The sequence below is a fragment of the Anser anser genome (genome assembly GCF_964211835.1).
Source record: "Anser anser genome assembly, chromosome: 20".
Taxonomy (NCBI): Eukaryota; Metazoa; Chordata; class Aves; order Anseriformes; family Anatidae; genus Anser; species Anser anser.
The window spans coordinates 11,109,117-11,136,720 of record NC_139741.1 but is presented as its reverse complement, the minus strand read 5'-3'; the positions used below and the strand labels follow the sequence as shown (position 1 = coordinate 11,136,720).

The window sequence follows — 27,604 nt, the reverse complement described above, 5'->3', positions numbered from 1 at the left end:
CTTAAAGGAGCTTTGAGATGGTGAAGCAGTTTGAGAGTAGCATTTGAATCTTTGCTCTTCAAGCAGGCACAGCAATGTTTGGGCTAAGGGCTGTGCTTGTTGGCTCTGGATCTAGAATTTGTGTTTTAGCACTGCTCAAGTGTGGAGCTGCAGCCAGTGGGAATCTTTTGATGGTCTTCAGTAGGCCATTTCCTTCTGAAAAAAAGCAGCCATTTCTTTCTGAAAAAGTGCCCTTGTCTCTCTTTTCTCCTTTAGTTAAATGCTGAATGTTATCTCCTAATGCCCTTGGAGATGGAAGGAGTGAGTGAGGCAGGTAACCTCAGTCCGCTCCATGGCTGACTTCCAGGGATGATGAAAGCAGTAGAGAAAAGAGATCAGCTGGTTATAAGACTGAGTTTCAAGAGGACATATTGCTTGATGTTTTCTTGTCCGGACCTATATTGATCCAATAACGCTGTTTTGAAAGGCACAGCAAATATATACTACTCTTCTTTGAATGCGTTATTCAATAAGCCACAGTAGAATTGGTAGGGGAGAAGTAGAAAAACTTTTGTAGCGTATTTTGGGGAACAAACAGGAGAGGGCAGAGAGAACAAGGAGGTGAAAGCACAAATTCTTTGGTTTTCCTAGCGAAGCCTTTAGACATCTTCCTATCCCTGTTCGATACTAATCTGAGTGCAGCAAGGTTAGTGGGAAGTTCCTCTCGCCAGGGAGAGGTCCATGCTCTTGTACAGGCTCTCCGTGGATCGGAGTTGTCCAGGAATGAGCATGTTGCTTTGTGGGGTTTCACTTGCCGGTCTGGATTAGGTTCTTCCAGATAACTTATAGTGGCTGAGTAATATCCTCCCATGGCAACGAATAAAGGAACAAGAAGTTTCAGGTATCTTCCAGGCACTTGGGTGGTCGATTCACCTGAGGATGCTTTTTGCATTTTTGAGGAAAGCAAAATGTGGGTACAGTGAGTGGTCCTCTCTGCATAGGCAAGGTTGGCTTCCTATCCCAGTTCAACGCAGCTGTCCCTCAGAGGGATGATCAGCGTTTTTTGTCCCTGCAGTCAGTTTGACTCCTAAATTAACACTTTATTTTTCCCTTTGGGTGTCAGTAACTGGGGTGGCTGGCAGGTCTCAGAAGTGATGAGAAGCCCCTACTGAGTAAATCTGGGAGACTAACTGGATTCACCAGAGATGAATCTGGCATACTGCAGAATTCCCAGAACCTTTATGTATTTTGAGTAGCCTGCTATCATCTGTTTTGTTACTAGTGTTAACTAAGGATTGGCTTAGAAGTAAATCGTTTCCTTCTTAAGGTAACAGTTTGCACTTCCAGAATGGAACTATAAGAGTCTTAGAACCTTCCTTCTTACGTGCTTTATGTAGCTGTGGTCAGAAGAGGAGGTAGAGCTGGTTTTTCTTTCTTTAAAGGGGTCTTTCTGGCTGCAGAGCATCGTTTTTAACTTCTTAAAAACCTTTTACCCATGATTCAAAATATGTATGCTGACGTTCATACTAAACTGCAAGGTCCATTCTTTCTGGAGAGGACCATAGTCCGGGAGGAGAGGAGTAGAAGACTGGTGTTCAGAGGTCACATCTGAGAGTTGTCAGAAGCAGGATCTTGCAGATAATTTGCTGTTGTTTTTCAATTTTATTAAACAATGCCAGAGTCCCCAGGGTGATGGATGGGTTTGTACAAATTGCAGTGAATAACTCAGTCTCTTTTTCCTTCAGACATCATACAAATCCAGTGGGCACAGAGTGGAGATGGAAGATGGATCAACCTGAAATGATCTTGCAGGAGGCTATTGAGAACCATCAGAATATGATTAAGCAGTTCAAAGGTAACCTTTCTTACTCTTCCCCAGTAATGATACTTTGGGCAGATAATCAGCAGCACCACCTTCAAAGCTTAGATTAAAACATTTTGGTTACCTGCAGAATGCTGGTAAGGAGGCGTAAGATTTATAATCTCAGAAAGATGGGCAAATGGGAAACTTTGTGGGTGTACTTTTACTTGTTTTTGGAAATGTTCTGCCTTGTTTTTGACCTTAGAACGTGAGTCAGCTGTTGGCTATCTACTGCTGCCTTGAGGGAGTACAGTGGAGTTGCCTGTTGTGCATCCTGCAGTTACATCCTTTCTTTGTGTGTACAGAGGCTTCTGCAGTGGTTAAAGCTAGCCTGCATGATGAGTGATGTTGATTCTTACAAAAAAGTGAGGGCAGGTGGAAGGCAAAAGGAATCAATCTCTAAACTGAATAGGAAATATGCTGTCCAGCCATATTCCCCTGAGAGCTTTTGTTACCTCTGAAACTTCCAGGCTGTATTTTCCTCACTTACAAGTGAGCGGTAGCATACAGGATGATGATATTTATTAAGAATTATTCGGTATATTTGTGTGCAGCTAAAGCTGCAGTTGTTCGGCAGTTTTGAAAATTACTGTATTTTGCTTCCAATATCAAATCTTCATGAGTTCATTCACTTGCTATATATCTGTATATATAGAGATAGATGGCTGTTAGTTTTGTTTTGTTTTTCCCCCAGATGTGTGTAATAAGCTTGGTCTCTTTGCCAAGGTCAGCACTGTGCGCTCAGAGGACTGGCCGGCATTGCGGGGCAGGTCTAGAACTCTGCTCTTCCTAATTGACAGCAGAGGCTGTGTGAGCAGCAGGAGTGAAACGAAGCGTCCATAAAATGTTCAAGATGAGCCTCAGTCTTGGCTGTCATTTTGGGAACCCGTTTGTTTACGTTGGCTGTGCACAGAGAGAACCCAATGGATTAAAAATGTGACAGGCAAAAAAAACTTGTCAGCGGAGGGCAGTTGCGCTGTCTCACTCATTGGACTTATGTAATAGGCGGAAAAATAACTCAAGCTGGGGCCTCATGAGCTTTGTTTTACACGTTCGTGAAGTGGCTGGTTTGAATCATCTTGCAATCCCAGACCAACAGCTCCAGGGAAGCCAGCTCCCTGGGAGCTCCCGTTCTGAGCTGGGTGGAGAGCAGCCAGAAGAACAAGACCTGGCTGTACTCTGCCCCTCGCGTGCAGCCCGTTGGGTTGGGTTGCAGCTCTGTTGCTCCTCAGGAGGAAAGTGGCCGTGCTGTAGTGGAACAGGGGAAGGGGATGGTAGTTTGGTGGGGATGTTTTCCTTAGAGAAGAGGTAGTGAGAGGAGTGGAGGCACAGTAGGAGTAGTCTGGTGTCAGTAGAGCATCTTCCTTCAGTCCAAACAAAGCACAGCTCTTGGTGCTCGAGGCAGGGCAGGGTGTAAAGACATGCAGGTCTCACATCCTAGCTTTGGTGGTGTTCCTTTTGTGCTGGAGCTGTGTGGGGAGAGTGCTTGGGAAGGGCAGAACGCCTGCAGCAGTGCTGCCTGGCTGGCCCAGAGCTGCTGCAGGGTTTCACGGCCGCCTGTTAACTCAGCTGCTGGGATGCAGTGCCAGCACAGCAGGGGTTTGGTACAGGTGGTTTGTCTGAGCAAAGAGCGTGTAGGATGTCAGATTTTGCCTGGAGTGCAGTAACAGTTAAAGCTATAAACAAGGCAGTATTCATGCTTAACACTTACAGCACTGAGCACTTTTCAGAATTCCACTCTTTTATTCAGTCTGTTCCGGATAGCCAGGCTCTTAAATTAGTTGAAATGTGGCTGGGCAGGCTAAAGGGATCGTGATCAATAGCTTGAAGTCTGGTTTGTGGCTGATAACAAGCAGGGTAATTCAGGTGTTGATCCAGGAGCCTGGGTTGTACGTCTCCATGAGCAGATGATGAGACTGAGTACACCCTCAGCAGCTTTGCAGGCAATACTAATTTAGGTGGGGTGACAGGCGCACTGACCAGCAGAGCTGTACTGCGGCAGCACCTCGAGAAAGCTGCTCTTTGGGCTGATGGGGACACATGGAGCTCAGCAAGAAGCGGAAAGTTCTGTGAGGGTGTCATCGCCCTGTTGTCCCCGCTGGGAAGAGACCCTCCTGCTGTTGTAGATGAAGGGACAGCAGAGTCAGGTTGCTGTTTGATAGATTCAGGCTGGGCGTCAGAATAAGCTTGTACAGGGAAGGTGGTGCAGCTCTCGGACAGGTCCCCAGAGAGGAGGGGGGACCCTCCAGCCTTGGAGGCTTTCAAGTCTTCTAAGCAAATCTGTTACTGCTCCAGCAGCGTCGGCAGCTGTCCTCCCTGAGCAGGAGCCTGGACCAGACACCTGTGGCAGTCCCTTCTGACCAGTAGTTCTGTGACTTGTGTTATCCCTGTTAAAATCAAAAGTCCTAGAAGTAATTAAAAATATATATCCTCTTTTATCAGGTGGGACATGAGTTCAAAATAGTCACTTATATCCACCTTGAAAAAAGCCACGTGCTGTTTCAGATGATGACTGGGTGTGCCTGCAGTTTGTGATGGAGCCCGGGGTGCGTTTGTGCGTGAGTCAAGGGCAATTCCTGCACGTAGTGTTGGTGCACTGCAGTGTGATGGAAACGTTGCTCCTGTAAGGCAGAAGTGTGTTCTTGTTTGCATTACAAGAACGTGAAAAGCAGCTTATTCTGCAGCTGTTTGAAAGCCCTGCCTTCTGAAAGCTACCTACAGGAGTTGGTTTAAACCCAACTTTGAACTCTGGAGTAACCCTCTCCTCCCCATGCTACACCTTGATGCCTTCCCAAAAAGGGCTGGGGAGGAGGAAAGATTCAAGCGTGACTTGGCAGCAGCTGAAAGTATTCCCAGAGTGTTGAGAGGTCTGTAAAGACAGTCCAATTCTCTCTTGTGGAGCATATTTTCCATTAAATAGATTCCCAAACGATGCCTGAAACTTGCACGTGCTTCCTCAGCACAGTTATCCTTGACCTGGAACTGTAAGAGGAGAATGACTGGAGGGGAAAAAAAAAAAAAGCTCTGGACTAGAACTGTGTTGCAAAGTGGAAAAAGAAAAAAATGCGTTGTTACTGCAGAGTAATAGATGGTAATGTACTCCCTGTCTTGGGAGCCTAAGAGCAAGTGTTTTCAGGAGAAGAAAAACAGGAAAAAATTAAGACCAGTAGCTAGCTGTTACATTTTGTGAATTTTACACTGTTTCCCTGAGGTGCAGGTGAAAAATGTCTAGAGTAGAACCACGTGAGAGCAAAATTGATTAGAAGGGTTGCCCTGAACCCAGGGGGAACCCACGGGGAACCCCCTGTGCGCCTGCCGGAGCTGTGCTCCCTCCGGGCTGGAGGTGGCTCAGGCAGAAGACACGACTGCTTCCAGCAAACCCAGCAGTGCAACACAAATAGTGGGTTGGATTTTATGATTGATTTTAAGATAAATAAGTAATATGTTTGAGCAGAGTGATGGACTAGATTGCTTTGCTGAAGAGGGAGAGAGTGTGGAGGGAAGATGGATTGCAGCTGGGCTCCGTGGGCTGCTCCATTGACACCGGTCAAGTTTCCAGCTGGGTGCTGTACACATCTGCCAAGGTGTTTGAATGCTGATCCCAGCGTAGAGCAGAGAATTTGAGCTGCTGGAGGAGAAAAGCATGGGGAAAATGTCTTAGTCTTCAAGGCTCTTGAATCCGGTAATGCTGCTCAGATAACATTTGAATAAATTTGTGCTCTTCGTAGTACCACTACCACAGCTTTGCATTTAGATACAGACATCTCTGTGCACCAGGGGGAGAGGAGAGTTATTGTGATGCGTTATTTGCACACATTGTAGGAAAAATGAGATGTTCTCTGAAAGAACAAAAAAATATTTGCAGACCCTCTCTCCTGTAACATATCCTAGAGGATAGCTCTCCATCCTGCAAGAGTCTCTCTGCATGCTTTTAAAGATACCTTCTTCCCTCTTTTAATGTTGCCATAGTGTGTACAGGTTTTGAAGACTGGAGATGTGAATTAACGTCACATAATTCTCTTTTAGAGTAACTGATGGAGACGCATCTCCCTGATAGGGAGCTGAGGTGGGAAGGTGTGAAGCAGTTTATTTGATGGATACCTTTTCTAGGTGGTGACTAGTAAATCTCAGTGCCCTTGTGAAGGGCACACACAGAACGGAAACATAATTCAAAAAATAAGAGTGGGTGTCTCTGATAATAGAGCCCTGGTTTACCTTAGGGGAAAAATGAACAAATAAGCACATGACCTAAACTAGGAAATCCTGCTGGCTTACAGGGAGCAGTTTTGTGGGAATCACTCAAAACACAGGTCTTAAAATGAGATGTGGGAAGACCTGTGTATCTTGATGTGAGCGTGCATAGAATGTGTTCCTTGCCCCCCTAGTTCCCCAGGCAGTAACACAGGTACTTGCAGAGGGACACCCGAAGCCAGCAGCCAGCCTGTACAGGGTGACGTGCCAGATGATGCTTTCCTTTCTGAAATTGAAGTGGGCCAGTAGGAGAGCAGCTGGAGTCAGCTTTTCAAAGGAGACGTGCAGCTCAGAGGTGGCTCGGCTGCACGCTCCGCTGAGAGCTGAGCTGGAAGCTGTGCACCACTGCCTCTTGCAGAGGTATCTCAAGCTCCTGTGGCTCCCAGCTCCTGCACCTGCCTTCAACTTGCTGCATGCCACGCGAAATCTGCCCGAGCTCTGCCTTTGCTGAAGTCCATTGCTGGCTGAAGAGAGAAGGAGGCTCGTCTGCAGGGGCAGAGGCTGAGTGCTGGAGTGGTAGGGCAGCCCCACGTACAGCAGCGTTCGTGTGCTCCTTGGAGTAACCGCTAATCCTGTTTAGTTTACTCCTGTCTAGCTCATGATTTATGTGGTCAAATGATCGCATTTAAAACCTCTACGCTCCTCTGCAGTGTATTTACTGTATGCCAGGTTTGATGTAAACCATTTTGAGAAAGTTACTCTCAAACTTTGTGATGTTGGAACTTTCTTCTGTCTGCTTATAAAGCTGGCAGTGTAATTACTGTAGTCCAATTGCAAGATACTGAGAGAGAAATTAATTCCCAAAATGACCTAGAGTAGCTTTAGTAAAACAAAAGTTAAGTCCTTTAATCTCTGTGTGTGGTTGAGATGCTCCTTTCTTTTCAAATAAAGTTCTCATTTAGCGCTGTCAAGTTTCTGCAGAGTAACCATTAGTCCTGTCACCTATTCAGGACAGAGCCTGGCTGGTTTAAAATGCACTAAGCTTCACTCTGATCACAAACTAGCTTTTCTACGTGAGGCTGAAGCAATATCCACGAACACCTCTTTTTATCTTGGCTTTGCAGCATAGCATGTAATTTTCTGTACTGCTTGAGCTCCAGCGTCTAGGCAACGGGAGGTGAGCTGAGGACCTGGTTTCAAACTTAAGTCTTTGTTTTTTGAAACAGACCAACCCCCAATCTGAAACCTCAGATATTATTCAAGTACATCAAGGCACGTCAAGGAAATGTGAAGTGACACATTTGGAACAAAAGCTTGTTTGTAGTCAGGTGGCTTCATACGGGGTGCTGAGCACTTAGTCAGATACGGATGGGCAGGAGCAGTGCTCGCATCTCCCCTGCCCTCCTGTGGGTACGGTAAATGGGACTCGGGTCGGCTAAACCTGCAGATGGTATTTTCACGTGGATGCTGCAGTTGAGTTCCTCGCTTTTCCCTCTTTGTTCTGAAATTCCTCTCACTGTTCAAGGCAGTGTCGTGTGTTGAGGTTTCTTTTGAGCACGTCCTCTGTTGCGTTGCATTGCACGTGGTGGCCGATGCTGGTGGTTGTGGATCTGCTCAAAGGAGCCAGGCCCACCTCACTGAGGAGTTTGTTCTCGTGGGGCTGGAACACAGCCTGTGGTTAGCATTGGAGAGAAACAGAACCTGTTTGTTAGTTTTTTAAATGCCAACTTGAACTTGCTCTTGTGCTTGTCTCAGCATTCAGGCAGCATCGCTGAGGTCTTAGCAAGGGAAAGTTTGACTCAAACGTTACTAAGAAGAATTGCTTGCAATAGTTAACTGCGCACACAAAGCCCTGAACTCTGTGTGTCTGGCCATACACTGCTTTCTGGGTTCCTGCAGAGCTGTCTTGGTGGTCTCTGTCTGTGGCTTGGTGTTCTCTCTGGTTCAGGAAGGCTCTAGCTGGTTTTACTTGGTGCCAGGGTATACTTTAGATATGGATGCATGGTTTGGGAGGAGGTTATATGAGACTTACGCCTGTTCTCCGTCTTTTTTGCAGGGGTGTCAGGAGTAAAAGCAGATCGCTTCGAGGAAGCAATGACGGCAAAGCACTGCGCGCTGTCACTGGTGGGAGAGCCCATCATGTACCCGGAGATCAACCGCTTCCTGAAGCTCCTGCACCAGCACAACATCTCCAGCTTCCTCGTTACAAACGCCCAGTTTCCAGATGAGATTAGGTAAGGGCTGGACAAAATAACTCTGTTCTAAGGCATTTCAGTGCTGACCTGTGTTGTAATGCCGTTTTATCATTTGTCCAAGTCAGCTCTGCTCAAGTGCTGACAATAAAAAAGAAAAGCTTACTTGGCACCTGTTCGATTTTAACCGTAATCTCCCTGTGTTTCCTCATCTTTCTCTCTCCCAGCTTGATTTTTTCTTTTTTATATCTCTTAAAGTGTGATCACTTCTTGAAGTGAAGAGAATGTAATATCGTATCTCCTGGAGGTGTGAGGGAAGGAGAGCAGCAAGTGAGCTGCGTCTTGTGCTTGGGGACGCGGATACCTGGCATGAGTGTTTGACAGCTAGAGCAGGAGGCCGAACCCAAATTGTCTGGTTTGTCTGCTTCCCTTGCAGTCTGACCTCTGCTCTGACTCTGCCTTATGAACAGTCGTAACGGCTCAAACCCAAGGTCTGTGCGGGCCAGCCTCTGCAGCAGGACCCAGAGACCAGTGTAAGAGCAGGGGAGAAGCACAGCGATATGTTAACCTCATCTGCAAAAGCAGGAGTGATAGTTACTATCTCCCTCTCAGAGGGACTTGTGCTAAACATTCACACAACAATTCAATGAACTCCAAGAGAGTTTTTACAAATCTGAAGCATTGCTGATTCCGACGTTTTTTAGCAACCAGGCCACGTTTAACAAAAATAAGGAATATAGCAAGGAAACATAGTTAATGCCCTTGCTCTGCACAGCAGTGTGAGCTGCAAGGTGGCTGGGAACTGATTTGAACACCATCAGCTAGCAATGCTGACAAAGTCCATCCCTGGAGTTAGTTGAGCAAGTTAGTGCAGCTGTATGCGGGGTGGTTTTGGTATGTTGCTCAGCTTATTTCAGTTCAATGCCTTTCCATATTAGTGCTTTCTGAGAGAGCTTCCTTTTTACTTCCTTTTCGTGGTCTGAATATGGCAGCGAGGGGGGAAGGGCATGCAATTTTTGAGTGAGTAATTATACACTACAAAGGCATTCCAAATGATTGAATAATTGTGTAATCAAGTTACTTTAAGTCATGTATTATGTGCCTGATAGACAGAAATTGCTCCTTCCTAAAAATAGCATTTTAAAAGGAGAGCATACTATATTTTGAAGCTGATCTCTTAGGATCTGCTGAATGTTGTTAAAAAGAAACAAAAAAGTGATAAAATGCTAGTCTTGCTGTTGTTAAAAGTTGCAACTGATCTTTGGTTAATCAAAGCAAATGACTCGCATAATACAAGAACTGAAGTATGCACCAAGTTCCCAAGTTCATTTTTCTATCCTCAGAAGAGGGGAGCTATAGTCTAAAAGTTGGTCCTAAAATAGGCAGCATGACCTGTGGCATCCAGCATGCAAACTCAGAGTACGCCTGGGGTGTTCTCTGGCTTTGGGGGGACCCAGTGGTTCTCCAGCGTGGTGCTGCCTGTGCCTTCCTCCTCCTTTTGTGTTTGGGCTGCAGATTTGTCTGCCTCCAGACACTTTTTCATAAACTGAAAGCGATTTTATTGCGTGTGAGCTCCTTGAACAGCTACCTGGCTCTTGTCCTCTTTTCTTGTTTCTGATTATTGCCTGTGAACAAGAACCCTCGCATCTATGTTTGCATTTATGAGCATCAATAATAATGAGCAGATGCTCATTATTGCTCACAAAAATGAGCATTTTCTTATTATATTGTTGTTTCTGGGTTTTTGTATCATTAAGCAGGTTGTGTCGTTTTTCTTGCTTGTAAAACCACCCCACGGCTGGTGGTCTGAAGTCAGTTTATTGCTACACAACTCAGTTGTGATTTCTGCCTGAGTTCATCTTACACATAGTAAATGCCATGCATTTCAGTTTGGTCTCCTGGATGGGATCTCAGCTGTCTTCAGTTGTGGTAGTTTGCAAACTATAACCCAAAATTAAGGAGAAGCTTTCAAAAACCTATCCTAGTAATGTGCAACTAAATTTCCTCTTAATTACGAAATCTGGTTGTGTTCAGGGAAGATCGGTTTGTGCTGTTTCTCCCTGGTGATGGGTGCACCCCTGATTTCCCTTTTACCTTGTCCCCGCTTTGGCGAGAGCGTGCAGGAGGTCATGCTGGTTCCCGGCCATGGCAGAGCTCTGTGGGCAGCTCTGGTTTGCAGCAATTTGGGGCAGAAATCCCTTGCTGGCATCTCTTAAGGAGAGAGAGAGAGAGAGATTAAGGAGTTACCTAGCTTTCTCCAGTGCTGAGTCTGCTGCCTCTTGCCTGTCCTTAGGATTCAGATCCCTAGAAGAGATGATTTTCTCAGCTCGTGTTTGGAAAAACTGCTTGCTCCATCGTCAGTGGGATCTCCTAATTAGGCAAATGTAGCTTTAAGGAAAGACAAAGTATTTTGGCGATGTTCTTTGTATTTGAATACTTCAGTCCACTCGTGGCTAGAACATTTGGTCATTTCTGCAGCTTGTGGCTTTGGGCTGGCAGTCCAGACAAGCTTAATTGCAAAACAGTTTTTTTAACCGAAAATGTTATATTTGCTCTGGGCTATTTCATTCTTTTGTCTAAATACATACTGAGAAAGTATGTTTAGATAGGTTGAGTGTTCATGTCGAGTAATTGGATTTTCTGGCTGCTAACAGCTCTGCTAGGTCTTGTTCTGGACAGTTCTTGTCATCCTGTCACCTCTGGGGAGGGTGAGGGACTTTGGTGTATTTTTAGGTGGCGTCATTTGGCAGCTGAACAATAGCTTCTAATTTGTTCTCGTCTTCTGAAGGACCAAATCAATCTGGGACTATAGTCTGCTCATTAACAGCCTTCATGCACACGCACAAAAAAAAAAAACAACACTTGCAAAGTGTTGTCCTAAAACTGCTAAGAGCTGGAGTCGCATGGTGCACTGGAGGCTGTCATTTTGTCTCCCCGCGGACAGCGGAGGAATGAACGTGTGTCACACCTGCTGCCTTTATCAGTTCTCTCTGTGGCAAGGGAGCTCGCTTTAGTTTGCTCCTTCTTTTTGTCCTTCATTATCCCTTTGCTTAATAGACTTCATCCTTGCTCATTCTCTTTTATACCCTTGGGATTTAGGGAATGGATTAGGCTCTTTGCAGAGCCTCTCGACCTAGGCTCTTTGCAGGGCAGGGGAGGTTTCATCATTTAGAAGTTACCTGTGTTGGGCTCCCAGATGCTGCATTCACCAGCACTGTGTAACCAGATGCTCTTTATATGAAATAAGAGTCCTGGAAGTGGAAGGAGAACACTTGGGGGGGGGGGGGGGGGGCACTTTGTTTTTTTAACAGCTTTGATTTTCCTTCAAAACATTATTTGACAGACGATGCCAGCTGCAAATCAGGTAAGTTCAGCGTGTCCAGCAGTAGAAATTGGCTGAAGTAAGGTTGTATTTTTGTTGAACAGGTTTACTTTTCCGTGGGCCAGGGTAAGTAGCTGGTCAGGGGAAGGGGCTGAGCTTCATGGCTTTTACCCATGTGGGCTGTGGTGTGAAGAGGAGTCAGTTCCTCGCATGAACCCATGGCAGCCTGCACTGGGAAACGTTTTTGAGTGTTTTACAACTACACTGGAGTGAAGCATGTTCCAGCTCAGTGAGGAAAAGATAAGCAAAATGTCCTTTGTATGTGGTGCTCTTACCTTTGGGGTATATTATGTGCTCAAAGAAAATTGTAACATCTTGCTGGTAAGACTGGTCATTTGGCAGTGGTGAAATGCTGAACCTAAGAGTTTCCCTAGGAATACAGCATAGCTCCTCTTGCTACTGGACCAGCAGAGCAGCTTGTTGGGAGGTGCTGTATTTTTATACATGCCTGGGTAAGAACTCCCACCTCCAGTTAACAGAAATGTCTGAAAATAACAATCCCTTTCTTTTTATTACCAAGGAACCTCGAGCCAGTAACGCAGCTGTATGTCAGCGTGGATGCCAGCACCAAAGAGAGCCTGAAGAGAATTGATCGACCCCTCTTCAAGGATTTCTGGCAGAGGTTTCTAGACAGTTTAAAGGCCTTGTCTGAAAAGGTACCTTGTTGAGAATATTTTTTCCTTCCTTCTGCATGTTACCTACTTGGGACAAAAGTGGAGGCTTAAGATACATCCAGAATCCACTCTGCGGTCTGTTTGCAGCATGTTTTGCACATAAGATGTATAATATGTAAAACTCCAGCATGGTTGATCAGTTTTCTATGTGATAAGAAATTCCATAACTAGGAGAGGAGAATGTGTCAAACAGGACAGTAAACTTTGTAAGCTTAAGATAATGAATATAAGATGTGAAGATAAGAGATGAGTTTATAAGATAACGGATTTCATTAATGGAACATGGACACTGATGGCTGCTGAAAAGACTAGAAATTCAGGGAAGCCTAGGAAGAATTGTAAATCCACACAGTACTCAGCACTGATTCTCAAAGGCTCCCTTGAAACTGAAGTACATAAAGGTCGCAATTCGTGTGCTGGAGATTCCTAGCTCTACTTGCCCTCCTTCTACATAGTTCTAAGCACATCTGCTTATGTCTGGAAGATTTAGTCGAAATAGTGTATTTGAGCATAGTTATAAGGGTGTCCCTTTGCGCTGTCAGTATTTTGTGCCTGTCCAAGACAGCTGAATGGTGACCTGAAAACATGGGCTCGTGTCTGCTGCTGTCATCTCAAAATTCAGTCCACTGTGTTAAGTGTTTTTAATAGCGATTAATGAATCACTCTTGGTCTCAGCATCACATGAATTAATAAGAAAAGTGCTTCATGAATGCCTTTCCTCTCTTGTTTACTGACACTGCGCTCTGATGGAAACAAGTACGGCTATTTACTGTTTTGGCAGAAGTTTACACGTTACCTGCTGAGATGAACAGGCAAGAGACTGTTTCATTTGAATCAAATTTACTGCCTTCCGAGATGACAATGTTGGACCATTTTCTGCCAAATATGCTTACGTTAGGAGATCCAGGAGACTCAGTGTAATTGAGTGACACTTTCTTCTGCAAAGGCATGTGGGTAGCTTTATCAAGCTGTTTTTAAGTGCCAGCTGATCTTGCTGAGCAAAATCTCAGGCCGAATACTGAGCTGACTGAAATTGAGTACAAACTTTATCATTAAATACTCTGAGTGGAAGAAGCTGTGGAAATAAGGGGAACTGAAATACTGGAGAAGTCTTTTGGGAAGCTGATTTTTGCTCTCCTGTCTCTCTTGACCCTGGTAGATAGGGTTCATTCATTGCTGTGTGTTGTCAGAAATTTCCTTGCAAAGAACTGAATGTGAAAGTATTGGCAAGTCTGTCCGTGCAGCTAAAAATACCCTGGTCAAGGTGAAGAAGAAGAAAAAGTCAGCTAGCAGGTGCATTTTCTCCTAAAAACAACTGCACTTTGAAGGGTCCTTGAAACGCTGATAACACAAGAGCCAATTAATAGTTGCTCCAATGGGTAATGTACTGTTCTGCCAGCCCCTGCTCAGCTGCACATTGCGTCATCAAACACAGGCAGCAGCAAGGAGTCTCAAGGAAGTTGCTGTTCATAAGTTTTTCATTTAATGTTACGTGTGGCTGTGGCACCTAAAAATATCTTGAGCTGCTTCTAGGTGGAAGCAACTGTTTTCCTTCCAAGTGCAGTGCTCGGCGTTCACATGTGATTTTGAGCACCTTTCTTTAGGACTGTGATGAATGAGGGGTGCTGAAAGCTAATGCACCTGCTGATATTCCTGAGAAATACAGCTTCTATTTCAGAGTGGATGGTGAAGTGCTGATGCATTGTGTTGGGAAAGTGATGCTAATATATCTGGAAATAAAATACAAGTCCAATATTTTCACACAGCCTGACAAACCATCCAGGTTTATTCAATTTAATTCTCCTGAGACTGAGACAAGCTGGCATTGCAGCTGATATGAGTCACTGCTAATAAGAATCACTGATAGGCTTGATCTGGGCGCATTTTAAAAAATAAATAGAAATGGGCAAAGGGAGTTTGGAAGGAAGAAGAAAACCAAAACAACAAAATGGTTGTACCTTGCTGTGCTTGCTGCTGTGTTTGGCAAGTGCTGCTCCTGCTTGCATGATGCCCGCTGGCAGGTAGAGAGCCTGGCCGTCCTGTGGCTGTGTGCGTGGTGCTGCAGGGATGGGCAGTTAAAGACAGGAGTGAATTTAATAATGTGTTGTTCCCAGTGTGCTTTCACAGCATCATGCAGCATGTTAGTGATCAGTTGCTACAGCATTTGCAAGGGAAGTTCAGGAATAATAATAAAAAAAAAAAAGCTTTTGTGATATTTCTTTCTGCAACAAACAGGAAGAAACCCCGTCCTTGTCCCCTACTGCGTGGTTCAAGTGTTATCCTTTCTAGAGGAATTCTCATTTAGATGATCTTTGTGTTGAGTTTTCTATGCTGAGAAGTGTTTCTTGAGAGGAATTTGTTAAACAGCAGGTGGACTCCCAGATGGCTCCATTTGTTTCTCATCGTGTCTTCCATCCTCCTGATCAAATTGAGAGGAAGAAGAAAGGTGCTGTGTGCAATTCAGAATACGCCCTTTCTGAACATCACGTTTGGGAAGTCTCATAGACTCATCCTCTGACAGCCTTTAGTTCATCAGAACACCTAAGAGGCGACCTGACTTGATGGACCAAGCATTTGGAAGAAGCACTAAGAACGTGAATCCTTCTCTCCTAGGGATGAGAAGTGTGTGTATTCCAGTGGTAGGAATTTCTTCCAGCCATTGCTTTTTCATAATGCAGTATCCAAACGAGAAATGAGGTGCAAATTAATTTCAAATGTCCAGAAGCTCAGGAGGGAAAAAATAGATTTTCCGTACCTCATAATTTTCTTATCAAGCTGATGCTTTTTTTTTCCCAAAAATACCTTTAACCAAACGTGTTGCCTGACAGTGAGAACATGGAGTTGACGTTGTGAGCTCTGACACACCAGCAGACCTATGATCTATTTTGCTTTTCTGACTTTGTGCTCTGTTCCCCTCAGTGTTACTCCAACAGATTCTGTAGGTTGAGCAAGACTTGAAAACTGTTATTCTTGCTGATCATAAATCACCAGGTGTTTTCCCAAGCAGTAGGGATGCTGACTGAGACAAATGCGAAACGCCCTGTTGCTGGTACATGAAGTGGAGATGCAGTGACCCAGTATTGCAAAAGTTGCTCATAGATTTCTACCCAAGTGCACTGAAAATAACTGGAGAAAAATCGGTGATGGGCATAGCAGCAGGATGTGCCCTGTTTGTGGTTCAGCGTTGCGTTGCACCATCTCTGAGCATTTTTCAGTTTCTGTGTGTTTGGGAACGCAAGATAACCTTTGAAGCAGGTGCCTGCTACTGCTTGGACACTTGTGGGTTCGAGCACTGGGGGAATGCTCCTTGTTGGTGCTCAGGTGCTCTGGGGAGCGCTCTTCCACCCTTGATGTGGTGTCACCTCTTCTGTCTGTGTCTTCTTGACTTAATCATGATAAATCCTGTCCAGTCAGCTCAGCGCACTGTACCTCAGAACTTGCTGTGCTGCCAGGCACCAAGTAGGCACTGCTGAACTGCTTTAACTTTCAGGGGACAGGTGCCAATGTTCTCTGAAACAGATTGGAGCCATGCACAAAGCAAACGGGGGAAAAAACCCTTCAGGTTAATAGATGTTACGGCACTGCAGGAACTGATGATGAAGCAGAACCTTATCCTTCCTGTTCTTCCAGGAGGGTCACAAAAGCAAAAGAAGTGGTTTATTGGTGCTTTCTGGAGTTCAGTGTCTTTATACATCATACACAACTCTTGCTTTAGATCTTGGGTAAAACCTTGCCTTCATTTTTTCCTTCTTCAGAGGAATTAAGATTTCATAGAGAAACAGGGTCATGGCTCTGTGGGTGAGGTGTACAAAGGTCTCTTCTTTCCTCCCACCAAAAAGGACCAAAAAAATGAAAACTCTTAGCTCTGCTTGTCCCAGGTTGTCACATATTTGACAGGATGTTGGCTTTCAAAGGACTTCGGTGCCTGTGGCTCTGTCCCCATTGCCATAAGGTGATAGAGGTGGTTTGTCCAGAGAAAGGCATGAAATATGAAATGTCTCGTGTTACCATCTTCCAGTTCTGTGTTGGCACATCGCTTACAGGTAGTTCCTTTTACATTTCTCAGCGATGACACCAACTTGCGTATTTAAATGTTTTCAGTCTTGCATCTGTTGCTGTTTCCTTTGGTCTTTTCCAATATGATTCTTTCTTCAAAGTTACCCTTGGCTTCTGTGTGATTACAAACATAGTGTAAATACATTGAGTTGCATCTTAAGCATGTTGTAGTGATCATTCTGTAATATATGACAGTAATGATTTCTTTTATGAGAAGAGCACATTTGATTTGCATGGAGATTATTTATGTGGTTACTGGGGGGAGGGACTGGTTTGTCGAGCCTCGTCTGTTTCTGAGCTAAGTGACTTTTTGAGGAGAATTTAAATGTAAAATTTCTAACAGATGTTAGAATCCGTAATCAATTTTGCCACTATAAATTTAGAAGTATTTGACTCTTCTGCACAGAAAATGCTCTCTACCAGCTGTGTGCTTGTTTTAATAGTTTTGCTAATGAGACTTCTGGTGTAAGCCTTCTGAAATGCAATATGATGCGTTACAAAGGTACGATATTAAGTTATAGTTTCTGAAATACATCATCTCCTTTCAGCTTAGCTTAGAGCAAGCAGCAATCCAAATGAGGCTTCAGCAAGATTCTTGGCATCAGAGGGAGTGAAATCTTATTTCTGCTGTCTGTTCCAGTATCTCTCGGTTCGCTTGCAGGCAAGAAAAGGGGGAAAATGTTCATAAACACACTTCATAATCAAAAACGATCCGATATTCTGAGGCGCTGGTTGTTGCTGTGCCTTAAGAAGACAGGATAGCGAGTCTGGCTGAGAAGCAAGGTGTCTCTGGCCTACCGGGGGAGCCGTCCCAGTCCTTCCCCAGCGCTTTGCCCCCTCTCCGCACCAGTCCCCTCCTTGCTCACCATGGGGGGCTGTGGGCAGCCGGGCTGCGGGGCTGCTGCTGGAGCCACCGGGGGGCTGCAGCCACCTCCTGCCCGCGGGAGGCACCTCCCCGGGAGAAGTGGGAAGGGAGGAGGTGGGCTTTGACCTCTGAAGTGTAAATGGAAGAAACAGAGGGCTCTCCTCCTCCAAGTTCACCCTTCTGTTTGCCTCTTGGCTAGCACACACCATTTGGCTTACCTACTTCTGCTGCTAACACTTTCATTGGAAGCATTTACTATCCCTACCTTCAATTAAATGCGGTCTGTCTCTTGCCTTGAGCCTCTTCCTAGACACCGTAAGAGACACTGGCTTTTTAGAGAACCCGGTTCAACGACCACTAAGGAACGGCTGCTCTGTTCCGCAGGGCTCGGCTTTGGGAGCCAGAGCTCCCGGCTGCCCAGCGGGCCCCATGGGCTCGGGGACGACGTTTTGCTCTTTCGTTCCCTGGTTGTGGAACAGAGCAGTGGTCTTCATCCAAGGGCACCCTGAGAGGAAGAGAGCACGTGTGTGTTTTTGTGGAATCTTAAGAAGGAGAGAGCGAATCTAAAATTCTGCTTGTGGCAACTAGGCGAAAGAAATTTATATCTACAGTTTATTTGAAAGCATGTTTTTATTTAAACCTATAAAGTTAAAGCTACTGGGCCAAATGCCACGGACTGGGATTGTGCAGAGCACTGTATAATATTCCATTCTGCTAAATGCATTAGCTGTTGAATTTCTCTTCTCACTGACCGAGTATCAATGGCTCTAGCATGATGATTCAGATGAGAAGCGTTTATTTGGTTCATTGAATCTGTTCATTTGACATTTCAGGGAAGATGAGTTGACAAAGCATCTGCAAGACTGATCTATTTTCTCATCTCAGAGTGTAAAATTGATGGAAATAAAAAAAAAATAATGGATTTTGTAGGAACGTGGTAGCTGGTGTGCTGGTGCTCCTCAGAATGAGAGGGAACATAGCCACGGACCCCATGCCAGGTGAAAAAAAACAGGGGGTGGATTGCTTTAGAGAGGGTGAGAAACCCTCTCACAAGCTATGGTGGATGGAGTGCTGCAGCTGTGTTCAGGTTATGAAGGCTTGCAGAAGTACTGGAGTGACAGACGGAGTTCCTTTCCCAGGGCAGTTTGGGGCCACGCGTCCCCTGGTGAAGCAGCATCTGGGAAGGCTCTTCCTCCACCTCGGGGTGACACCGGAGCGCTCGGCTCAACCCGCAGTGACGGTGCCGGGGCTGAAACAAAGGAGGGACACTTCGCCTCTTCCTACAGCTCTCTTTTAGGGCAGGATCCTGTGGCAAGTAGGTGGTAGCAGAGCAATCACAAGCGATGGCTGTGATCAGGGAGGTGGTCTGTGACCTCCTGAGCCATGTGCCCTATCCCTCGTTTCCACCGGTGCTGAAAAACCCATCTGGAGCCTTGTTGACTTGCAGGTCGTGTGCTCAAGAGCCAAGTGCTGCACTTTCTCCTTGGACAAAAGTGCTGTTAGATTTGTCAATATAAGAAGTGCAGAAATTATACCACGTGGATTCAGAATCTCCTCTGAAGCTGCTGAATTGCTGTTGTGTCTTTTAAATAATTTTGGGAATTTATTGTCTTGTACATACTTAAATACAGAAAGCTGGTAATTAGTGAAAGGTCAAAGAAAATTGGTAAATCAAAGGTGATTTATTTCTCATTTCTCATGCAGCTAAGGCCTTTGGGATGAGTGAACTTAGTTGAACAGTGCGATAGGTGCAGTTGCTGTACTGAATAGTGTTTTTTTTTGGGGGGGGGGTCTCCCTTTCTTATTATCCCAGAAGAGCACTTGGATCCTTATAAATCTTTGCTGGACGGTCTGGCATTAGATGCACTGTAAATCATCTCTAACTGTTAGTTATAAAAACAGAGTAATGTAGAGAATGTAAGTGGTGATGGAACTGAAGCCCTGGAACTGAAGAGCTGATGATCCCAAGCGCTACTGCAGCTGTTCGCAGACCTGTAAAAATGTGCATCTGCTTCACTGCATTTGGCTCATTCTGGCTTTGTGTGTTGAAATTGTTCCTCTGTCTTGAGGAGCCTTATTTCCCTGTAGGGCTCTTCTGAAGAGTCCAGCTTTCTGTGAAAATGCAAAGATCTGAAGGCATTTCATAAAGACTAGGTCTCAGTTTTAGAAAGCTTTAATTTGATATGGATGCCCCATCCCTGGAAATGGTGAAGGCCAGGCTGGATGGGGCTTTGGGCAACCTGGTGCGGTAGAAGGTGTCCCTGCCCATGGCAGGGGGGTGGAACTAGATGGTCTGTAAGGTCCCTTCCAACCCAAACCACTCCATGGTTTGATGTTGGAGCTTCAGGTAACGTTAAACCATGTACCCCTGAGGGCAGGTGCCTCCGGTGGGGGTGAAAGTTACATTCAGAGACACTGACTTTAACCCTTTTTTGTGATTTTTAAAAAACAACATCATTATGAAATACGTATATCAGACTAACGGATACCTTTGAAGCACGCGAGGTTTGGGTAAGCTGTTTTTCTGTTCTCTGTGGTAAAGAATACATAGCATGGCATCTTCATCCAGAGTTTGCTGGGCCGTGTTCCTACCAAAGGCTCTGGCTGTGCCAGGCAGTCACTCAAGGAGAAAGCTGCCATTTTTGTTTAAGCTCCCAGGGAGGTGGACACGTTGCAGTTGTGAAAGGTGGGTAAATTAACAGCTGAATGTGTGGCTTGGTGAAACTAGGTGAGGAGATGGTGCTAATCAGTGGCAATGCACGGTGCCTCGTGCCTGAGGTTTGCATTCAGGCAGGTTTGTGAAGCCAGGTGTTCCCCTCTGCCCTGCAGGAATGGGACGTGTATTTGGCCCATGATTTGCTGTGGCTTTCGCTTGCTCCTATAATTTAAGGTGTTTGTTCTTTCCTTCTCCACCCAGCTGCTGTCAACTGAGCAAATCCCTGATTCTTTTCCAACTACTACATTTTCATGCATTGCTTGCGGTTGTACATGCAGAGTGAACTTGGAGATCTGATGTAGCAGTACTGCACTTCTAGTGAGCCGCGAACATCAGGATGCTGCATGGCAGCGAATGAGAGCTCTCGTGTTCTGCATGATGCTTCAGGAGCATCCCACCCGGCAGCTTTCGGAGACACCCAGTTACTTCATGCCCATGACTCCATGCTTGAGAGCACATCAAGCGCACCAGTGGGGCTGAGAAGAGATGAACCTTGCTCTTGCCCACAGCTGTCTTCCTCAGAGATGGTGCATGTGAGGATGTTTACCCTAGCAGCTATAAGCAGCCCGAATCAGGGGCGCAGTCTGACGGTCATCACATCCTCGGACATGTGAGAGCTTGCAGTGGTTTTGTCACGCCAAGACAGGAGAGGTGGCGTCCTGCAGTGGATGGCGGGATGTATCTTCATGCAGCTGCAAAAGGACTGGAGTGCCGCACAGAAAAGCAGCAGCAGCTTCTTTGCAAGCAGAAGTGCTGCTTGCTTTGCTCGCTGCCAGCCTGCAGTCTGCCAGCCTCTGCTGTGCGCGCCGTGGTGCTGGCTTACTGGGGGCTGTGAGACCCGGGCAGCCGGGGGGTCAGCTTGCTCAGCGGGTGGGAATAGATAGGGCAGGGACTGAGGAGTTCAGGTACCGCCGTGCTCTGCAGTGGTGATATTCTACAAACAGTGTATCTGTAGGGAGTAATCCTGTAAATCAGTGGGAACTGAGAGGAGTCCAGCTCCTCAAGCCTAAAGCTCAGAGGCTGACTGTTCAAAGCTCAGAGCCAGATACAAAGCCTGCAGGAGCCGATAAAAGGCTCCTGGCGCTGCACCTGAGTACTCAGGTAAGTGCCAGTGAGCTGTGCTGGGATGGGGGTTGCTGGCAGCCCCTGTTCTGCAGCAGCATTGATCTCCCCACGTGCATTGCAGAGCGTCGTCCAGGTGCAGCGAGGGGCTGCTTTCACAAACCTGCACGTGCAGAATGTCGTTCCTTGGGTGCTCAGGTGGGGCATGTCCTTTGGACACGTCACCTCCTGGCACAACTCACTCCGTCCTAGCGCCATGCAGGAGTGCTCTCAGTCCCCAGCTCCTGCTGGAGCTTGACTACCCAATAGGATGGGCTTTAAACTTTAAAATGTTTAAAGTCTGTTTACATTTGCATGGTTTTTGGTACTTCAGATGATAAACTCCTGAGTTAGGGCTTTACAAGAGCAGTAGTCTTGCAAGGACTGCTTCACCAGGAAGGAATTTTATTTCAGACTCTTCGCTTGTATTGTTCTATGTTAAATGAAATGGGCAGGATTTTCAGCAAATTATGCTGGGGCTTTCATTTCTATTTTTAGATGATTTGGACAAAACCCAGAAGAAAAATATTATTCTTTGCTTCGCAAACTGCGAGAGTGATTTTTAATGAGGTAATTATGTTTTTATGGCAGATTAATCTCTACTTTCATCACTTTACTCTTGAAGTTGCATGGCTGGTTTGTTGTTTTGTGAGATAGCAAGTGTTGGTTTATTGTCTTAAGCACAATAGCCCTTCTCCGGCCTTGGCTAAGCCTGTGTTCACTGTGCCAGCGTGCCGTGCCGTCATTCAAGCAGGCATCACATCTGCGTCGCTGCCTGCTGCCTGAGTTATACCCGTGGCAGTGCTGATCTTTTGTCAAATCATGAATTCTCTTTCTGCCTCCCAGACACGATGTCTCCATTTTTCCATTATCCTGCAGTTGCTGACTTAAAGCATTGTTATTACAGGATTAGTTAAAATGCAGTTTCTTCTTCTTTCCTGTATCCCCCGTTGCTGAGCAAAAGCACTGATTTTGAGGAATATTCCGTTAGAGCCCTGCAAAATTTCAGTGGGATGTTGTTTTCCTGGCTGAGATTTCCAACTAAAGAGGTCTGTAATGAAGCATCCAAGTCTTTGGCTGTATGTATAAATAACTGCTGGGATGGCTTAAAAATACTGAGCACCTGGCAGCTGACATGGGGGAGATGGGGTTCTTCTGTTGGGTCCAAAGAGATTCTGGTGAATGTTCAGTTTTATTCTTTGGCCAGAAGCATTTGGCTAAAGTTGGACTCTTTTTAAACTGCTCTTACCCCTCAAGTTCTTTGTGCAGATCAGTGCCATTCAAGTTTTTTCTTTAAGTTCCCCTGTCTGTGTGTTATGATATTTTGCACGTTGCTGTGCCAGGCAGACTTTCCTCCTTGCCTGTATTTGCTTTCAATGTTGTCTTCCTCTTGACTCCCTTATGCTGCCAGGGTTACAGCTGTGCATTGAAGGGAGACCTTTGAAGAGGTGCCCTCTGGGACTGCCGCAGCAGGAGCAGGAGGAGCAGCAGCAGGAGCAGGAGGAGCAGCAGCAGGAGCAGCAGCAGCCTGCCAGCACCTGTGGCCAGGCAGACGAGCCTGCGGCATCAGATCTGGGCACCCGAGGGAAGTGGCAGCGTGGAGCTGTAGCCAGGACGTGTGCCCTCTTTTGGGGGGCATAAAATGAAAGGAGGCCATGGGGTGTCCTGGGGGTCATTTCAGCCTTTCCCCGTCACAGACTGGGTCCGAATGTCTCTCTTCCCCACGTGAACAGACCAAGCATCTACCCCATCCGCTAAGTGAGTGTGGAGGTGCCAGCTCGAGTTGAGCAGGGCGCTTTTAAGGTCAGCCCGGAGCAGGTCGGTGGTTCCTTGGGTTCCGCACCTCTTTGGTGCCCGGGTCGCTGTGCAGAAGGGCAGGAGGTGAGGGGCCGAGCAGCTCAGATGCTGGCCAGGCTCCTGTGCTTGCCTGCGCTTCGTGCTGTGCGAGGAGCAGCAGCCGGTGCTGGGCCCGGCTCCTGTCCTCCCCTGCTGCGGCGGCAGCTGCTGCCACGACCCGCGGGGCTGCCGCCGCGTTAATTGGAAGCTGCCCGTGCAGAAAGGTCCTGATCTCGCCTATATTTGGGAGCTCTCCCAGCAGCGTCCCCTGTCAAGCTTCTGGCTGAAGTCCTTTCAAAGTCAGCGGGGCCTGGGCACAAAGTTGGAGCATCGCTGAGCGTTTCGTCCCAGGGAAAGGCTGTTACGGGCTCTTTTGGTACCGCCTGCGTGTGTTTTCAGCACAGGCTTCAGCCTGGCTTTGGTTGCAACAACGCTTTTGTGGAGGGCTTGGTGTGAGCCCTACCCAGACTTGTGCTAATGCTTTTTCTGTCTGTTCAGTGTTAAACATACTCTTTCCCTGAGGAAATGAAATATTGCAGGCTGTGTGGTCTGTTTAACAGCAAGCTTGAAGTGTTTTTTTGCTGATGATTTGATATGGTCTGTTCTGATGCTGTTTTATTTTAAGTTGTACTGCATTGGAGTTTTTTCTTTCCCTGGGTATGAATTTTACATGGTAATTCCTTCAAGTTCCTCTAGATATAACAAAAAGCAGTAATTAATCAGGAGAGTATTGTTCTTGGTGACTTACAGGAGCAGGTATATTAAAAGCAAGTCTGTGGAAAATGGATAAGCAGCAGTTATGGTTCTGATCTACTTAAAATACGTTCAGGCTTCGGAACAGAGATGTTACCGCACTTTGGCTTGTTTCTGGAGATATTTAACTAAAATGGGTAAATTATTACTGAAGTATGAAGCAATAAAGTAGATGATAAGCAATAGGCAAGTACAGGAATAATGATTATGGAAAGGGGAACATGGCTTAAGAAGCTGATTTAGGAAGATAGAAGAATGAAATCTGATTTTTCGCCCTCATCTCCAGTCTGGATTGTTTATACTTGTGCTCAGTGCCTCAGCAGGACTGTGTGCAGGCGGAGGGGCACTCCTGGCTTAACAGCCTGGCTTAGGAATTAGCGCTTGTCTCACTTCAGGACCTTCTTTTGATTTCCAGGAAGAATTTCAAAGCTGTTCAATAAAAGCTGTTTTTTACAAAATGAGAACAGTTACATTGACTGATATGACTTTAAAAACAGTAAAAAAGATACAAAACGGAAGTCCAACTTTCATATTCTTGTAATTATTGTTCACGGTAGCTTTTTTCGGTTTTTATTTTCAAAACTCTAGAAACGTAAGAAACCTTGTGTGTTTTCTACGTAGCACTTGAGAGCAGCTGAGTTTTCATTCTGAGCTGCTGGGTTGTAAAATCTCAGGCAAGCAGACCAGGCGCTTCGGTGCTGATCCCCAGGTAGATGCTGGCATTGAGTGCTCTCCCTTTTCGAGCAGTAAAATTAAAGTTCTGAGCTTCGCTCTGGTTTTACAGCAGAGTAGCTAATGCGTTAATTATCCCATGGTAAAATGCACTTTTTTTTAGCAGTGAAGACAAAGCCTCAACTTGCTTTAAACCGGTTTATTAATAGCAAATGCTTGAACAATGTATGTTTTTAGTAGATACCTACGCAGCATAACCTATTCAGTTTTCTCACTTTAATGACGGTATTAGCCTGAAGAAAGGAAGCCAAGAACTTTTGTGCTTTGTGCTGAGTTAATCTTTGAAGGGAAAAAACCTCCTCTGCTGCGCAGATCCGCCTGGCAGAAGGCTCTCAGGTGCTTGCAATGTGACTTTTAGGAGGACGCCTGTCGTGCCAGCGCTCGGGGCTGGGTGCCTGGTGATGGATGAGCCCGAATGAAGGGATGAGCCCTTTATTTAAGGGGAGGGTCCTGGTTGCCAAAAGAATAGATTAATCTGCTGTCCTTTCAAGGGCACCCAGTCTGTTCCTGCTGATGCTCTCCGGGAGCGAGGTGGGGGCCGCAGCCCCTCCGCGGGGCCGGGGAGCCTCTGGCTCCGCAGCGCCGGGCTCGGGAGAGGCAGAGGCGATCCCGAAGGCTCGCTGAACCTGCAGTGCTTTCAGAAAAGCTGGCTCCAGGCTGAACGGGAAGGGTTTGGAAAGCTGTGAAATCTGGGGCGTGTTGGCATTTGAGACTTCCTTTTGCTGCGTTTTGGATCTTTTATCCTTCGTGGGGTTTTATGCATAAAGATGCGTGCCACTGAATGTGGTGAATAGATGCTTGGCTGCAGGGATATATTTTTTTTTTCTGATCACATCCCTGTGACAAGTAATTTCCAAGTGTGAAAATTGCTTTGATATCTTCATTCAGGACTTGCTCGCCTAGTGAGGTGTTGTGTAACCCGGACAAGGGCCTCGAATCGAGTGCTTGGAGGGGCTGGGGCTGCCTTCGTGGGGCTGCTGCGTGCAGAGGGCAGGGCAGGAGCACCGGCGCTGCTCCGGGCTGTGAGGTCGTGCGTGCCTTCAGCTTTTGGGCTGTTGTCTGTCCTGGTCCGAGCTGCTCCTTGCCAGCTGGGAGGCTCTGAAAATGCGTTATGAAGTCAGTTTGCAAGTTGAGCCTTTCACTGAAGGGAATAAGAAATATTAATGGAACTGAGAAACCGGCTTTTGAAGTGGCTTCCTATTCATCATCTAATACCTGCAAAGGATCTGTGAAGCTGAGTGAGGGAAAGAGCAATTTGTTTAGAGCCTGCACCATAATTTCTTCTCCCCGGAGACTGCTTTTTGCATTTAAGCAAAGCAGTGTTTCTGTTGACAATACTGGTTTTGTTACTTGAGTGTCATTAGCCGCAAAACATGGATTTGTTTTGAGGAGTCTGAACAAAATGTAATTTTCTAGCAATAAGCTTATTTCATCTGTATCACAGGGAGGTACGAGTGTTTACGCTTTAAGCTAGGGAGTCAAAACTGAAATGTGGGGTTTGTGTTTATTTCCAAACAGTGGGACAGCGTTATGCTGTGTCGTTGAAAGAACGAGTCCAAGTGACACAATCCAAGGTAGGGGTCTTGTAGGATCCCAGAGCGTGGTTTGGAGGAGGAGGTTTGTCCGATCTTTGCCCTCGTTACGTTTGCCCCGGCCTCCTGCAGTCCCACGAGGTCAAATCGTGCTCCTTCTGCCTCCCTGCCCCAGCCGGAGAAGGGAGCTGCTGAACTCGTACAAACCCATCGATCCAGCAAGCCGCTGCCTGCAGCACGCGTGATGTGCTCACCCCTCCCTCTTCCTCCTGAGATTAGACCTGGGACGTTTTATGAAGAATAATTTTATTTGATCTGCAAGAAGATGAATGTCGAGGAGGAGGGAATTAAAAGGAAATTATTTTAAAAAAAAAAAAAAAGCCCAAATCTCTCTTGGTTATTGAAGCAAGAAGGGAGCACTTTGTCAAGCTGACGTGAAACCTTTATTAACGTATTCTGGGACAGGGGAGACCAGGAGAGTGGTGTCACCTCGTGGGCCTGCCTGGGAGCCTGGGGTGTGTTGGATCGTTTGGCTTTGAAATTTGGCCAGAGGCAAAATTTTAAGACTTGGAAACTTCTAGGATGGTTTCAAAGGAAAATGTAACTGCCTCGGGGCTGTTGGTGGCTTCAGCTGGGTGTCGGCTGGCCTGGTGCAGGACGGAGAAAAGGAGCTGCATCCCTCTGCTGGCCCCATCACGGCTTTGAGCTCTGCCCGCGGAGTGCTGCTGCTGCAGGACCAGGGCATGAGACACTCCTTTGAGACAGAAAACTTCGGTTTCTGTCATCTCAGAGAGAGACCAGCATCTTAGATCCAGATAATGAAGTATTTTGTTATGGCAAGTATTCTTCCCTTGACTCTGGTTGGTTTGTTTGTTCCTTGTGCCCTGCTTTGGCATTCAAGGAGCGCAGTGCTTTGGGGGGTAGCTTGGAGAGTTTAGCAAGAGCTGCCTAGGGGGAAAATGCTGCTTTTCGCCAGGTTGGTTCCTCATTCCTTTGTCTGAGGTGTTGCCAAGCTGACCCTTGTTATTTGCATTTTGGACCCTGTTACAAAAGCATGGCTGTTGGTACATAGTTTTAGAATGCAAAGAGAGAGAAGGAGCAGTATCTGGGTTTCTTGGCGTGCTGTCGACGCTTACATGGTGTGTCCTCCAAAGAACAAGGTTTGAAAGACTTGGAAAGGGGGGTGACGCGGTGTGTGTGTGTGTTGAATAGGGTTCTCAGTGTATTCTGTGTTTTTTTGTTTGTTTGTTTTTAAGATATTTCTTGGTCAGCAGTCTATGTTGAGGTGCCTTTGGACCAGCCGCTACATACAATTCTAAATAAATGACAGTGCTGTATTTTAGAGAAGTCTGCTGTGGTAACCAGAGCGAAGGTTTGAGAAAGTGAGGGGTATTTGTATAAAACTGCCGAGTTTCCACCCATATGCCCGGTGTCCTGGGCAGGCAGAAGGCTTCCATTACAGCCTTTTGTACACGAGGCTCTGGGTGAGCTATGGAGAGGTTCATCGGAACAGGGCAGGGTCTCAGGACCATGTTGCTGTCCTTTTGCCTTTGTTCCCTTTGACCTGCAGGAACATCTCCCAGCATGCAGGATTTGCGATACCTGGCGCTATTTATCCTTAAGTAGCAGCACAAGCCCTCCCGGTGCTGTTTTGGCACCTCTCAGAGATCTGCTTTGTGCTTCCAGAGGAAGCTGTGACCAGCGCTCGTTTCGCTGTGGTGCTTTCTCAACAGC

At 46.3% G+C, this 27,604-nt stretch overlaps 1 protein-coding gene across 5 annotated transcripts in view; it reads left to right on the top strand.

Moving 5' to 3' along the window:
• TYW1B (tRNA-yW synthesizing protein 1 homolog B) overlaps nt 1-27,604 on the top strand; it is a 107,695-nt gene that overhangs the window by 45,366 nt on the left and 34,725 nt on the right. For 4 of the 5 annotated variants that reach the window (XM_083805799.1, XM_083805800.1, XM_083805801.1 and 1 more), the window contains 3 exons: nt 1,725-1,834; nt 8,088-8,265; nt 12,126-12,261. In XM_083805799.1, coding sequence (XP_083661925.1) covers nt 1,725-1,834; nt 8,088-8,265; nt 12,126-12,261 — 424 coding nt within the window. Of the gene's footprint in view, nt 1-1,724; nt 1,835-8,087; nt 8,266-12,125; nt 12,262-20,117; nt 27,031-27,604 lie in introns of all 5 variants that reach the window. The other variant, XR_014574114.1, reaches the window with a different exon arrangement.